The sequence below is a fragment of the Agelaius tricolor genome, unplaced genomic scaffold, assembly GCF_023055355.1.
Source record: "Agelaius tricolor isolate 1412-34295 unplaced genomic scaffold, bAgeTri1.0.p SCAF_40, whole genome shotgun sequence".
Classification (NCBI taxonomy): domain Eukaryota; kingdom Metazoa; phylum Chordata; class Aves; order Passeriformes; family Icteridae; genus Agelaius; species Agelaius tricolor.
The window spans coordinates 668,781-684,834 of NW_027269300.1; the positions used below are offsets into that span (position 1 = coordinate 668,781).

Consider the following 16,054-nt stretch of genomic DNA (forward strand, 5'->3'; position numbering starts at 1 on the left):
ATTTGTGATTCTGTGCTTGTAGATGATGTTGTGGTGGATACAAAGAATCACTCCAACTTCTGTGCTTGTAACTTCACTAAGATTACAGGGTGTGATTTCGCTTATGAAGCTAAAGTCACCTCTCACCACCTATTCCAATCCAACTACACACTGCTTCACAAGCTAATGCCCACCCCGATTGGGATGAACTTCACTCTAGTGAGACGACTGATGCTCCATCAAGACCTGATCCAAATCCTCGAGAAAATCAAGGAAAGCGGACAGAAAACCCTAGTGACTGTTCATCATGACGCAGGAAAAATACACCGGGTTATAGAGAGGGTAAAGCAAGATGGCGAGCACAGGCGGTGGGATACCCTGTTCAGGTGGGCTCCTACTACCACAGGTGTCCTAAACAGTATATGCCATCCCATTGCTGTTCTTTTGATTCTGATTGTGCTTGGTTTTATTTTGTCAGCAGTTCTATTCGTTATTAATTGGAATATGATGAAAAAGCTAAGGAAATTGGCATCTATAATTAGTGCACATAGCTTAACTGATGAGGAAACTCAGTTAACACTTGCTAGTGTTAAAAACGCCAATCACTTGTTTCCAAAATTTTAAAAGTTTAATAGTAATAAAATGGTTATAAAAATAGTAATACAATTAGAGTAATAATAATTTGAACAAACAGAATTAGGACAATATGAGACAATAAAGACAAAGAGTTACGGACGTCCGGGTACCTTTTTCTGGGCAGCACAAGCCCGAAAAGGACCCCTGTTAACAAAGGATTAACCCTTAAAAACAATCCCCTGTTGCATATTCATACACTTCATACATGATGCATCAATTCCATTCAAATACAGGATTCTGTCTGGTCATCGTCAACTTCTTCCTCCAAATCCTAACAGTGCCTTCGAGGCGGGAAGAAGTTGGTTTCTTCTGATAAGAGGGCCATAAATTCTTCTTCTCTGAAAGATTTAGGTGTCAGGTGGCTGCTATCTCGCTGCGAGTCCTTTCTTTTTAAAAAAGTATCCTACATAGCATTGTTTCTATTTTAACAATTTTTATAACCTAAAACTATATTTAACACAGTACTTAAGAAAACTAATACAGCATTACTTTCTAACACAACACATAGAATATTCATTTTAATATTTGCGAAAAGGCAATCATAAAATACATGCATTTTTCACACTAGGAAGGAACTAAAAAGATTTAATGATCAAAACTGGTAAAAAAAATGGGGGATTGTAATAAGTAGCAATACATTTGTTCATTAATTAAATCAATAGCTAAAAAATTATACAATATCAAAGCAATAACTAAATAGCTAAAACTGCTTGATTCTTAAATGCGCAGCCACATATGGTTGCTTGGCTTGCAGGAATCGTATAGTGCTTTGGGAATTCCATGGTAAAGATATACCTTATAAGGGAAAGTTCACCCAGAGGTCACAGAGGAAGGCTGTAACAACAATCCTTAAACTCACAAGAATTGCTTAGGCTTGCAGGAATCGTATAGTGTTCTGAAAATTCCACTGTATAGGTATGCCTTATAAGGAAAAGTTCACTCAGCGGTTAAAGAGGAAGACTTGGAGCCTTCATCCCACGACCACCAGAAGGCAGAAAAAGACCCCCTAGCAACTGAATGAGCAAGCGCAAAAGACCATGTCATCCCTGGACCCGGGAGAAGAAGGCAATAAAAGGTGAACTTTGGGGATAGGAACGGTGCGAGCCTAGAGGAGCGGAGACTCCCGGCCGCCCAGCGCTGAACTTTGCTTATTCTTGCTTGCATAATAATAATAATAAAAAATTAATAATTGTATGATCCTTAAATCCAGTGAACTCGTTTATCACACCCATGAAATGTTTCGTCTCACGCAAAGAAGAAAGAAGCCACTAGCCAACACTCTTCTTTATTGCTACACTGTTTTCTTTGGTTCCTTCTCTAATAGGAATGACTTTGGGGTGTGATTTGTTTGTTTCTCTCTTTCGTTCCTTGGGGCGCGCGGCGGCTCCTCCGTTGGGTTCGCGGGGCAACGGAGGAACGGCCGCGAGCTCCGGCGGCTCCGCAGCAGCAGCAGCAGCAGCAGCAGCAGCAGCAGCAGCAGCAGCAGCAGCAGCAGCAGCAGCAGCAGCAGTGCTTTTCTCAATCGATTTTCCGATCGACTTTTCCCTTGCTCCGCATCCCCTTCTCCCTCCCACTCACTGTATTCCCGTCCCGTTCCGTGCCGGGCCGTGCCGTCCGTGTTCCGCCTCTCCCGGCCCGGCTGATGCCGCGTCCCGCAAGGCGCCCCTTGGCGGGGCCGCCCCGTGCCCGCCCCTGCCCGGCCCGCCGTGGTTCCGCCTCGGCCGGGCTCTCTCCGTACCGGCTGTGGCGCCGCTGGAAGAGCCGCTTGCTCTGGTGCTGGCGGAGCATCGCGGTCTTTTGGCTCGGCCTGGCGCGGGCTCTGGCCCAGCCCCGGCCGAGGCCCCGGCCCCGAACGAAGCCCCTGCCGCGGTTCCGCCCGCAGCCGCTCCGCTGCCGCCCGGCTCCCGCCCCGTGGCCGAGAGCGTGGCCGGCAGCTTCCCCGCTCCGAGCCCCGCCGCTCGCCAGCTCGGCCGCCGGCCCCGAGCCGCCGCAGCCCGGGGCGGCTCGGCAAGCAGCAGCGCGCCGGGCGGGCGGGTGCCCCGGGCAGAAGAGCGGCAGCGCGGTGCCGCCCGCACGGGCGGAGAAGCCTCCCCTGGAGCAGCTCTACCGGCAGGGCCCGCTGCTGGGCAGCGGCGGTTGCGGCAGCGTTTACTCCGGGACCCGGCTCGCCGACGGCGCCCCGGTAAGAGACGGGGCCGGCTCGGAGGGCGGCAGCGGGCGGCGGGCGGCGGGCGACGAGCTCAGCCCGCCGCTCGCCTTGGCTCGCAGGTGGCCATCAAGCGAGTGTCCCGGGAGCGCATCTCGGAGTGGGCGCGGCTGGTGAGTGAGCGGGGCCAGCGGGAGGAGCCGGCGGGGCGGGCCGGGCGGGGCTGAGGCGAGGCCCGGCAGGGCGGCAGCCGGAACGCTGCGAGGGCAGCGAGCGTGGAGAGAGCGGGGGCCGCGCAGCGCCCTGGGCCGGGCCATGGCGAGCCGCGGCGGGGCCGGGCAGGGGCTGCCCGAGGCTCGGCGCAGCATCGGCCCCGCTGACGGCATCGCGCTCCCCCCGCAGCGCAACGGCGCCCTTGTGCCCCTGGAGCTGGCGCTGCTGTGGCTGGTGTCGCGGCCTGGCTTCCGCGGCGTCGTGCGGCTCCTGGACTGGTTCGAGGTGCCCGAGGGCTTCGCGCTGGTCATGGAGCGTCCGCAGCGCTGTCAGGACCTCTGGTACTTCCTGCACCAGCGGCGGTTCCTGACGGAGCCCGTGGCGCGGGGGCTGTTCCGCCAGGTGCTGGAGGCCGTGCGGCACTGCAGCAGCCGCGGCGTCCTGCACCGCGACATCAAGGCCGAGAACGTCCTCGTCGACCTGGCCACGGGCGAGGCCAAGCTCATCGACTTCGGCTGCGGCGCGATCCTCCAGGACACGATCTACACCCGGATGTCAGGTGAGTCCAAGCCGGGGCCCAGCCGGGCAGCTGAGTTCCCCACTTTGCTGGCAGAGGGGGAAGAGGGGGGAAGGAAGGAGGGGGAATCCTTCTTCAGCCAGCTGCAGCCAAGTTGCTTTTTGGCAGGGCAGGGGCTGGCTGTTGTGGAACGGGAGCTGGCTGGGAGGGAGGCAAGGAGGGCGGGAGGGAGCAGCATGGGCCTGATGAGCTGCGCCTTTGTCCCATAGGAACGCCGGAGTACAGCCCACCAGAGTGGATCCTCTTTGGCTGCTACCATGGCCAGCCAGCCACTATCTGGTCCCTGGGCATCCTGCTCTATGAGCTGGTCTGCGGGCACCTTCCTTTCCACACCAACGAGGACATCGTCCGGGGCCAGCTCGTCTTCCCACCCCGGGTGTCTCAAGGTGGGGATGCGCCTTCAAGGCACGAGGGGAAGAACGGGCTTGGGAGGGGCAGCTGGCACATAAGCATCCTGCTCTTGCAGCTGGTGAGGAGGTGGATCTCCTGGGCTTAGCTGGAGGAGGTGGCACCAGTTGCTCTGTGCTGGTGTCCTCCGCAAGAGAGGATCAATAGGAAGCTTTTGGGTGCAGCTCTGAGCACTGCTGGTGTTGCCTGGGCACTGTGGAATGTGGGAGAGCATGGACAGGATCCTTCTGGTTTCTCTCCGCAGAGTGCCAGCACCTCATCAGGTGGTGTTTATCCATGGAGCCCACACACAGGCCATGCTTGGAGGACCTTTTTGAGCATTCTTGGCTGCAGGAGCCCTGCCTGGCCCAGGAGACAGCAGACATGCATCCCTGAGCACAGTAGGATCCAGGAGCCCAGCAAGCAGCAGCGGCACGCGTCTCGTGGCGCTGGAAGAAAACCCCGGAGCGTTTCCCTGTGGCTGCGGCGGGGAGGAGAGAGCGCAGCCGAGGAGATGCTGCTTCCGCTGGTCCCCACGAGCTGTGGAGGGAGCGGCTCCGTGCTGCCCGTCCCATTGGAGAAGTGGTGGCAGTGCAGTGAAGGTGACACGGATTGGGACAGAGGAAACATCCCCCTGCAGCTCAATGGCATCGTGATGTCCCCGCAAGCCGAGGCACAGCTGGCGTGTTCTTCTGCAGCACGACGTGGAGCTGGGAACACCATCCTGGACCTGGCCGCTGGCGGGGCAGAGCCAATTGGTTTTGGCTGCGGCCCCTGCCTGAAGGACACGCTCTGCACTCCGATGAAATCAAGATGAGTCCCCAGCTGGCGCAGGGGCGGGGGGATGCTGGTGCTTCCAGGCACGGCAGGGCTCGGCCTGGCCACGTGCCGGAGGTTCCCTGCTCGGCAGCGCTGGGGAATATTAATTTTTCTGCCGGCTGCTGAGCTGCTTTTTGGCGGGACAGAGGACGGATGTTGTGGAAGGGGAGCCGGCTCCTGGCCTTGCTGACAGCTTCTGCCAGCCAGCCTGGCACGGGCTGAGGCGGGGGCAGCCAGCCTGACAAAGGCATCCATCCATGTGGATGGGGGCGGCAGAGGGGGGGACGGGTTCTGAAGCCGTGCCCCAGCTGGTCTGCTCTGCAGGCCCTTGAGGAAGGGGTGCGTTTACGGGCAGGAAAGGCAGGGATTTTCCCCACCCCTGGACAGGTTGAATTCTCACATGGAGTGGTCAGACCCTCCTCAGGCCTGTGAAACGGTGACAGGCTTTGTGCTTTTTCTTGTTTCCAGGTCTTGTTTTGCATTGACTTTCATGCAATTGTTCTTTTGTTTTCCCAGGAGGATTACACCTGGTACCCAGACCGGACAGGGAAGCGCCTGCAGCGTCCGTGGAGCGCGTCCAGTGCCAGCGCTGCCCCAGGGGCCACGGTCTGCAGGGACAGCCCCTTCCAGAAGGACGAGGACCTGGTTTGGGATCGGCTCCTCTCCTGGCAGCAGCTCTCCAGAGGTGGGCACCCGGCTCCACAGCTCGGCTGGCAGAAGGGCTCCAGGCAGACGGCAGCGGGCACACGGGCATCCCGCTCTTGCAGCTGCTGAGGAGGTTGCTGTGCCGTGATTAAGCAGAGGAGGTGGAACGTGGCCTGCCCCGCTGCCCTTCTCTAAAAACAGAGAATGGGTCGGGAGGTTTGGGCTCTGAGCAGAGCCAGCAGCCTGGCCCGGGCACAGGCCATGGCGGGACAGGGGGACAGGAGCCTGCTGCCACTGACCGTGGCTCTCTGGTTTCTCTCCGCAGGCTGCCAGCACCTCATGCCATGGGAACGGCACCGCTCGGCCTGCCAGCCTGGGAGGGCTGGAGGGCAGCCAGTGTTCATTGGCTGGCAAAATAAATTTGTTTGGGTTTTTTTTGTCATTGTCATCATCAGAGCGTTTCTTTCCTCATTTTCCAAGCTTTTGGCCTCCCTTTCTCCAGGGTAATCTTTTTGTGTCCTTCCTCAGCCTCTTGATGGCATTTGGTAGGGGGGGATTAAGCAATGTGAAAAATTCAACAACAGCTCCTGTTGCCAACTGCAGCAGCTCCTTCAAGAGCCCCTTCCAGTGAGGTCTGCATGTGCCTTGCCAAAGGAAGTGCTTTGCAGCGATGGGGTTGTCGCCCTGCTGCAAAAGCTGGGAGGAACTCAGAAATGGCAAAATGCCAATTTGGCTCAACCACCACCCAGGTTCTTCAGCTTTTCCCTCTGTTCCGTGATAGGCAGGCAGGGCTGGACTCCAGGAAGGTTCAAGTTCTTGGTGCTCCCTGGCATCAAAGTGATCAAGTAAACTCTTGCATGCAGGGACTGCAACAGGGCTACTTGTCAGAACCCAGGAAATTCCTCTGGCTGCCCTGGAGGACTCGAGCCCCTGTCCAGGGGGCTCAGAGACCTTGGCACAGAGCCCAAGACCCCTGTGCCTTTGATTTAGCCCTTGGAAAAAACAATTACCAACCTTATATGAAGAATTGTGAGCCATAAAAGTTTAAGTAGAATGATAGTGAATTTATCACAGGGTGAAAAATAGATTTTTGGGGTTTCTAGAATGGGGATTCAGGGGGCAAGATGGAGCAATCAGGCCATGTCCAGCCTTTCTCCTTCTTCTTCTTGGCCTCCATCTTCTGCTGTGATGTTGGCACTTTTAGATTGGTCTAGAGTAGAAGCTCACTGTCTAACATAGGGGATAGGTATTGGAAAATAATTGTAAATATCGTACATGTAGTTTTTAGTATAAAAAGATAACACCGCCTCGGGGCAGGCAGAATGCCTCTGACTGTCTTGCTGAGCGGACCTCGTCAGGACAGGAGAAAGAATTTTATAGATAAGATACAATAAACAACCTTGAGACCAAGAACGGAAGAGCTCTGACTCCTTCTTCGAGCGCCGGGCTGGGAAAAGAGACTTTCTAACGTATATCAGGGTCACTCTGACCAGCTAGAGATCCCGAGATCTCCTAAGAAATATTTTTTGGGTCCTTTTAAATGTTGTTATTTTCTTATATATGTTCAGCTGTTCTAAGAAGTTACTTGCAAGGTCTCTAGGAGAAGATTTTTTATTAAATAAAGAAGGGGGAGTTGTGGGGGCCAGAGATCCAGCCAGAGAAGAGCTTGCTGTGCTCCCCTGGAGGGCCAACTCCTGACCCACTGACTTTGTGTAGTCAGGGCGAGCAAATATGACCCCCAGCTGCCTTTGCAACTTTATGTTGATCCCCCAGTACTCATTGGTCCTTCCCTTTGTGTTCTGCCCCTGAGCCCTTATCCCATTGGTTACCAGTTTTGTCCCGCTCCTTGCCTTCCCTATAGAATCCCGTTTTTCCCTGGTTCTGAGAGTTTTTGTTCCTGTCTCCCTATGCAGAGTGCCCTGCTCTTAATAAAGGCTTCTTGTCTGTGGAATGCCATGCAGAGCTCCAGCCTTTTTTCTCCATGTCACCTGAAGAAGGAAGCTGAACATCACACGCTGGTCTGGGAGGAGGATGTGCCTGTGCCCCTGAGCTGTCCTTCTTAGGAGGCTCTTCAGGAAGGTTGTGGCACCCTTGCCACAGCCACCCTGCCGCCACAGCAAGCAAGAGCCTCAGAAATGCCCTTGTTCCTAGAGGCTGTTCTTGTTCACTTGCTACTGATGAGTAATTTGGGATCACAGCCACCAGGACAGTCCTGGAAGCCCTGGAAGTTTCCTGCTGAAATACTCAACATCAGTCAATTAACAATACAGAGTGCAATACACATACTCCAGCCACATGGCTCTGTCCCATCAGCTTCTCCGTGACTGGATGTGACATGTTTGGGGATTTCTGCTCTTTGGGCATTTGTTTCCTCTTGCATTTCATTGGATTGAGGCAGCTGTTGCATATAGGTTTTATGGGCAATTTTTTTTCCTCCATAGGGAGAGTAGAAAAGAATACAGGGAGAGTAGAATAGAATACAGCAGCATGCTTAGTTGGTTTATTAAAATCAATGAGTTAGAAAGTAGTAAGCAGCTATGGAACTGAGGAAAAGGGAATATTAATAGACTATGATAAAACACTCCACAGAAAACATAATTATGCTAAAGAGTATCCTTCTCCTTTTGCAGAAAGGCCCCTCACCGAGGACATAACCAGGGTGGGACAGAAAGCTGCATCAAGAGCTTGTGGGGGGAAACGGAGTTCTTTGTGTTGTAATGCCTATGGAAATCCTGTGCAGTGACAGAGCTCTTGTAAGAGCTGTAAATTGGTACAATGCCTTCAGGCCTAAATTCAAGCTAGAAGCATGCTCCCAGAGCAGCAACCTTTCTGTCACTGCTCTTGGACTGCAGCTTCAGAAACAGGCAAAACAGACCTCAGCTTAGAAAATCTAAAAGCTCCATTTTGGTTCCTTGATCAGATTCAGGATATACTAGATTGCCAAGCAGTATGGATTCTATCTGCCACCTGTATGCCAGTTGTCTTCTGTTAATTGGGCAGTCTTCCTTATCTCTTCCGCAGCCAATCCTCCCTCCAGGGGAGACATCTGCTGATAATGGGCTATTGAATGTCACTGCATGGCTGATAAGAACTACAGCATCCCATTGGGAGATGCTCCGCCCAGAGGGAGGAGCCAAGCATTCCTACCTGGATATAATCTTGAAATTCTGGAACACCAGCACAGCTTCTTCACTGGATTTCCCAGAGGAACAGCAGCTGCCTCTTCCACTGGATCTTCAGAGGAAGACTACACCTTTCTACAGGATCCCTGCTCCAAGAGAACCACACCTGACACTCCAGGAGGGCTGCAGCCACAATTCCAATTGGACTGCTACCAACACCCTGACCCACAGGGTGTCAGGTTGTATTCTGACTCTGTCAGTGCTGTTTTGGTTTACTGCATTGTTTATTTTATCTGTTTATTTTCTTCCCTAATAAAGAACTGTTATTCCTGCTCCCATATTTTTACCTGAGAGCCCCCCTTAATTTAAAATTCATAACAATTCAGAAGGAAGGGATTTACATTTTTCCATTTCAAGAAAGGCTCCTGCCTTCCTTAGCAAACACCTGTCTTTCCAAACCAAGACAGAGGAGCCACCTGTGTTATACATGTAAATACTTAACACGAAAAAAGCAAGAGCCTCAAAAAGGCAAAACGGCTTGGGGAGCCCAAATGCCAAGTGGGATTACTCTTTCTCAAAGCCTGGAGTCACACAGAATGAAGCAGTACTTAAATCATCGTGTGCATCCCAGACACATAACAGTCCAGTTACTGACCATCTGCAATAATTTTTTGACTTTTGCTACAAATTACCTTCAAGAATAAGCTACAAATAATATCTTGAACCTGTTTAAATTCAGGGATGGCATTACAATTGCCCTAAAAAATTCGAAGGGGACCTAGTGCTGTTGCAGTAATACAAGAGAACTGTAAGTGTGTATGACTAGTTGTTATTCATATCAGGTAAAAATGGATCAGCTCAGCTTTGCAAAGCAAGAAAGAAGTCATGGAGAGTTGAAATGATGGAGTTGGGACAGTGTAGCCAGTCTGCTTTTTGTGAGAGATGCTCTTAAGCAGTGGCAGTAGTAATGTACTCATCTCCTGTAACTTTGCTCCTTGTGATTTACTATCCACCTCTGCAATTTTTTCTGCTCTTTTTTTTCTTTATTTCTTCAGCTGAGTACCAAAAGGAAACACAGAACTGCAGTGTTGCTACCAAAATAATAGATCTTTTTTCAAACTAAAAAATACCCAGAGCTTTTAGAAAACACAATGAACTGTTGCAAAGCATAAAAATACAAGATATTGAACAGTATTTTGACGTTATACTACATCAGCCAACGAAATGGATAGTAGGGCTTGAGGAACAAGGATAGAAATGAAGTTTTGTTAAAAGGGCTTATTTTGGTCTCTATGTGGTAACTGTCATCACCCTGATGTAAATACTTCACAATCTATTTAAATTTTCCTAAGTTGTATTATTTTGCAATCAGCTATGATTTTTTAAATTTCTCCTGCACCCATAACTGAATGGTCTGAGCACAATCTCCAAACAAGACAAATGGTAAAGTAGCAAAGGGCTGCAATAACTGAGCAGCCAACAGGATAAGCCACAGTGGCATATCTTGGCTTTGCCAAATCCTCTCTGAGTGCTTTCCTTTCTTTTCCTCTTTGGTTTAAAATGCAACACATTTTCATTCCTTCTGATGACTCATCTCTGAAAGAAAAAGGCAGTAGCTGTTTTTGGCAAGGTAAGTTGCATTTGCAAATTGGCTCAGCTTGTTGGCAGCAGAACTGCATTTTTTCTTATCAAAGCTGCTCATCAGCTTGAGTGGGGAGAAGGCGCAAAAGGATGAGAGAGGCTGGTGGAGCTCGGATGGTGTGAGGATCCAATGGTGCAAAGAGCTGGAAGGTGAAATCCCTTTTCTTGAGTTCAGGGTCATTAGGGAAAGGGAGGGTGTGCCTGAGAGCTCAGTTCTGTCAGCCATATTCACCTAGTAAAAGGTTTTTTTCCTGCACCTGTGTGTGTGGCCAATGCCAAGGGATGGCAGCTCTTTCTGTTGTGGGGGCATTGCAGCCTCCAACTGCAGCCTATGCAACCTGAGCTGCATTGAAATGTGTTCTCCAGGGCTCCGTTTTGGGGCTGGTCCTGGTTAACATCTTTATTGATGATCTGGAGGAGGGCATTGAGAGCACCCTCAGTAAATTTGCAGATGCCCAGTTGGGTGGGAGTGTGGATCTGCTGGAGGACGGGAAGGCTCTGCAGTGAGACTTGGACAGACTCGATCAATGGGCCAAGGACAGGGGCGTGAGGTTCCACAAGGCCATGTGGCACATCCTGCAGGTCACCAGCCGCCTCAGGGTGAGCCAAAGTGTGCCCAAGGGGGCAAGAAGCCAATGGCACCTGGCCTGGATCAGCAGCAGTGTGGGCAGCAGGAGCAGGCAGCGCCTGCCCCTCTGTGCTGGGCACTGCTGAGGCCACACCTCGAGTGCTGTGTCCAGCTCTGGGCCCCTCGGGAAAAAGGACATTGAGGGGCTGAGTGTGGCCAGAGAAGGACAGCAAGGCTCACAAAGGCTCTAGAAAACATGGCCCATGAGGAGTAGCTGAGGGAGCTGGGTTTGTTCAGTCTGGAGAAGAGGCTCAGGAGTGTTTACAAGCAAAAAATTTGCCAATGTTTTTTGTGAGAAAAAAGTTACAAAAAATTGTCAGACCAGTGTTGCTGCTAAAGTGCTACCTGTTTGTTATGATAATTATGAGTCGTTCTCATTAATGGTTCTTTTTTCTGTATCAGTAAAGGCCCTGGCTAGGGCTACTCCCGAGACAGTGCAGGGAGGGGACCTCCCCAGACAGTGATGAGAAGGGACGAGAGGTAGGAGGGGGCATGCAAAATAACCTCAGGACCAGCATGCCATGAGAAGCTACTACTCCAAACTTACTGAAAAAAACCCCAAAACAAAGAGCCAATATAGAGTTGGGAAATTGGAGTGATGTCTGGACATGAGGAACAGAGTGCTGAGCCTGCAGAGATGCTGAAAACGTTCATTGCCCCTCACCCTGAGCAGAAAATCCTCTCAAACCGGGACCCAGAGAGAGAGAGAAGTTGTAGAGATCAACATCTGGGTCATGCCCAAAAGGCTCCCACAAGGATTGGACCCCCAGCTCTGCCCCTAATGGACAAAGCTGCGCAGATCCTCCTCCTCTGAGTCACCCTGGGAAAGAAGATGGAGACTGCAGACCTGTTGAGCTTCCCAATCTTGAGCTGATCACTTTTAATAAAGGCATTAAAAGCAGAAATGCTCCCCTGCCCTGTTTATTTCAGCTGGGGTTTTGTCCGGGATAGCCACGCCAGAAGAGGACACCGGGAGTGGCCATCTTGGACCTCGAGGACAGCTGGCCATCAGGACCAGAGAGATCGGCTTGGGACCAGTGACGCTGAGGAGCTCCGGACTGGTGAGAAATCCGGTGGCGGGAGTAGGAGAGGAGCGAGTGTGTGTGTGAGTGAGACGAGGGCCGGACCCTCGGAGCGAGAGTGGACCCCTCAGTGCCGCGTTTCCGGACTCCTGCGAAGGGCCCGGCCGGGAACAGGGGAAGCGCATGGAATCAGCGTGAGTGAGTCGTCTCCTAAGGGGGAGAGAGGGCCCCCCCTCCGGGCGTGTGGAGGAAATAGTTGTATGAGTGCCACGCACCCCCAAAAGTCCTGACAGAGGGAAGTCAGGCAGATTGCAAGTCCCAAGGAGGGTTCGGGCAAGCTCACAAGCCCTGCAGGCAAATTCAGTCCTGACAAAGGGGTCAGGCACAAATCCCAGCGAAGGAAGCTGGGGTTTGTTTTTAAGTCCTGATATGGTGAGGCCTGACATTTGGAAGGTTAGGCAAACTAGAAATCAGGCAGTTGTTTTTCCTGACAGAGGGGAGTCAGGCACGAACCGGCTTCTTACGCCAGGGTTTTGTGTTTTCAAGTCCTGATAGATACAAGACCTGACATTAGTAAAGTTAGGCAATCAAGAGATCAGGCAGTTGTTTCAGTGTAAAGTCCTGAGCATCAGGCAAATAAATTTTTCTTGAGATTACCTGTCAGTAGAGGCACCTTTGGGATTTTTTTCTGTTGAGACCTGAAAAATGGGAGGGTGTAATAGTAAAAAGACAGGCAAGAGACTGAGGAATATACCTCCCAATAGCCCCTTGGGGGAACTGTTAGAGAAATGGCATTCTATAGAGGCAGCAGAGGGATTAGATAAGGTGAAGATGATCCACTGCTGTGTAGAAGTCTGGCCAGAATTAGAGGTGCAAGGAGGATGGCCTTGGTGTGGGACAAGGGACAAGTGGATGTGCCAACAACTGAGTCATTGTCTGACAGCTCGAGGAGATACCGACCCTGAGCAATTATTGTATGTAGCTTGCTGCTTAAAGAACGCTATTGGGGATGAAGGAGTGCGAATTTGTAAGGTACAGAGGAAGAAAGAGGGGAATGAAGGAGAGGATGCTGGAATTGGTAAAAGATGGGATCCCCTGGATTATTTGCCTCCTTCTGCCCCTCCACCTTATAATCCTCTTCCTCGGGCACCTCAAATGGCAGGTCCGGTTCTTCCCCCGGCTGCCATCTCATTACCGCCTGCTCAAATTCCTCCTTCTACCTCTTAGGCTTCCCCTATGGTAGACCCAGTATCTCCCCTAGTAACCACTCCCTCACCACCCCCTTTGGCTCCTCCAGTTCCTTCTGCACCACCACAAGTGCCTGCCTACCCCACCTGCTGCATTCTCCACCCCTTCTCCAGCTCCACTTAATACGTACCCAAGCTCTTCTCCCCCTCCTATTGCTGTCCCTTTACCTCCTCCTAGTTGGGACACAAATGTCTCCTTGCCTGGTAAACAGCTATCACCAAATACACCTGCTGATCTGCAGAAAGTTCAGGGTAACCCTGATATCCCTCAAACTAGTAGCATGGCCTCTGAAGATGGGCCGTACTGTAGTACCAGATCCAAGACCTCCAAGGCAGAGAGACTTTTTCCCCTCAGAGAAGTTCCTATGGGAGGAGTAGTGGGAGGTGTTGGCTTTGTGGATGCTCCTCTAACGGCTTCTGAGGTGAGAAGATTCAAGAAAGCGTTAGGGCATTTAGTTGAGGACCCAGTGGGCATAGCAAACCAAGTGGATCAATTCTTAGGCCCAAATATCTACACTTGGGGGGAGATGAATTCCATTCTAAATATATTCTTTTCCCCAGAAGAGGTCCAGATGATTAGGGCGGCTGGCATAAGAATTTGGCAGAAAGAGAACTGTCCGGGACCCCAAGTGCCATCAGGTGAACAGAAATTGCCACTGACAGATCCCAGCTGGAACCCTAACCAGGAGGAAGGGAGGAAGGCCATGATGGAATATAGGTCTTTGATAATTCAGGGATCAAAGAGTCAGTTCCCAAAGGAAGTAATACCAAATTGGCATTTGAGGGGGCACAAGAGAAGAATGAAGCTCCTGCTGCTTGGCTTAATCGCCCAAAGCGGAAACTTCCGATCGTACTCTAGAATAGACCCAGACACCACAGAAGGTCAAGTGCTACTAAAAGTCCAATTTGTTACCAAATCTTGGCCAGATATATGGAGAAAACTAGAAAAAAACAAAGATCTGCAAGAGAAGGACAGAAATGAGTTATTAAGAGAAGCATTGAAAGTGTATTTAAGGAGAGACGAAGAAAAAGCAAAGGCCAAGGCCAAGATCATGGTTGCTGTAGCTGAAGAAAGTGTGGGGTGGGTGGGTCCACCACCAGGAGGAGGCAAAAATAGGCCAGGATTGTCAGGTACAAGAGAGATAGAGAGACCTCAAGTCCCTTTGAGTGAATGACACTGCTATTATTGTGGAGAGGCAGGAGACGTCAGGAAGTTTTGTAGAAAGCTCAGTCTCGATGAGGCAATAGCCAGGGAACAAGAAGCCTTGGAGAGGGTTCTTAGAGGTGATGATTAAAGGTGTCAGGGGCTTTACACTTTAGGGGACCCAATGCAACATCTAGAAAAGCCCTTGGTAAACATTGAGGTGGGACCCCTAAATGAAGAATTTGAATTTTTGGTTGGATACAGGAGCAGATAAGTCCTGTCTCAACAAAGTACCAAAAAGTATAGTAAAATACCCAAAAACATCTGAGGTTAGACAAAACCAGCTAGGTAGAAGGATATCCAATAGCACTAGGACTGGACAGTAGCACCAAACTTGTAATAAGTGATGTGAAAGTAAAAGGTACCTTATTGTTGTCTTGTTGTCTGTGTGAGAGTGAGTCACAAACAAAGTCAGCCTCAACTTCCCGGGCAGGTAGGAAGGGGGCAGCAGAAAGAGTGTGTGTGACCTGCAAACCAGACCAGTGTTCCCCGGTGTGTGAGGGGGCCGTAGCTGTAAGAGCGTGAGTGACACGCAGGCAGCCTCACAGGTGAACGGGCACCGGAGGCAGCCAGAGCCAGGGCCCTTCCAGAAGGCCCGGAGATACTGAGAGCTGGAGGCCAACCCCAAGGCGAGGGGGGGCCACAGGGACCCGTGATTTTCTGGCAATGAGGATCCACTTTGTGTCTTGAGGGTGTGAAGGAATGTGTGAAGGTGAATGAGAAATAAAAGTGAGTGAATGTAGACGAATTAAAGTATAGGTAATGTGGATTGTGCATTGTAAGTTTTACCACATCTCCTTGGAGGGAGGTGTATTGTGTTGAAAAGCAGTGTGGGGAAAAAGTTTGTTTTAGATGCAAGGGGTTGAAAGAAAAGTGGTATTTAAGCTGTTAGTGAAAGTGAAAAACAGAGGCAGGGGATGAATAGACAAGATCTTGAAAATTGAACAGAAAACCAGTAAGTTAGATGCCGAGAAAAATGGGAGAATAAAAGCATGCTAGAAAAGATACCCCCAAGACAGCCCTTTGGGAGTTAAGTTAGCTAACAGAAATACAACTCCTTGCAAAATACAGAGTAGGCAGAAATTGATGAGAGAAACATGCAAGCTATGGAAAAAGGGAAATTAACAAATTATACATAATATTAACCCAAGAAATTGGGTTTTGATAAAATCATAGTAGACCATTAATGCCTATATTTGAAAGCCCCTTTCAGGTACTCCTCATTGCTAATTCGACTGTGCGGACCAGAGGAAAACGTTGGACCCACATCATCAGATTCCACACCACTCTCACCCCCTGGCATTGGACCAAGATTCAACATCAGTTTCACGCCCTGGCATTGGACCAGACTCCACACCACTCTCCCTCTGGCATTGGACCAGACTCCACACCACTCTCCTTCTGGCATTGGACCGGATTCAACATCAGTTTCACCCCCTCGCATTGGACTGAATTCCACTTGACTCACCCCCTAACTCAGGACAGGAGTCAACCACATCACAAGTTAATTCACCTGAGTATACCATTATCAAAAGGACCAAAAGACTTAAAGCTGACTCTCAAAAGGAAGAGCCCAAAAGACTGATGAACTGAATAAGAAAAGAGTTTGGTATCAGAACCATACCTTATCTTAAAGTGTTATAAGACAGTTCTGTGTTCAAAATAAGTTTGTAAAAAGTTAAAGACTGTTAATAAGTAATTCTGGTTAAGTTCCCCCAATTCAGTTCCAAAGACTCCAGGTTAATCCTCTACAGACCACTCCCCTAAGAGAAACCAAAATGAGTAAGG

The 16,054-nt window shown here is 50.7% G+C and overlaps 1 protein-coding gene across 1 annotated transcript; it reads left to right on the forward strand.

The window, feature by feature from the left end:
* The first annotated feature begins 2,257 nt into the window (after positions 1-2,257).
* On the forward strand, positions 2,258-4,334 carry LOC139603668 (serine/threonine-protein kinase pim-1-like). The gene is made up of 5 exons (XM_071454558.1): positions 2,258-2,797; positions 2,884-2,934; positions 3,164-3,533; positions 3,761-3,937; positions 4,204-4,334. The coding sequence occupies exons 1-5, from the start codon at positions 2,258-2,260 to the stop codon at positions 4,332-4,334; spliced, it is 1,269 nt and encodes a 422-aa protein (XP_071310659.1).
* The last annotated feature ends 11,720 nt before the right edge of the window (positions 4,335-16,054 follow it).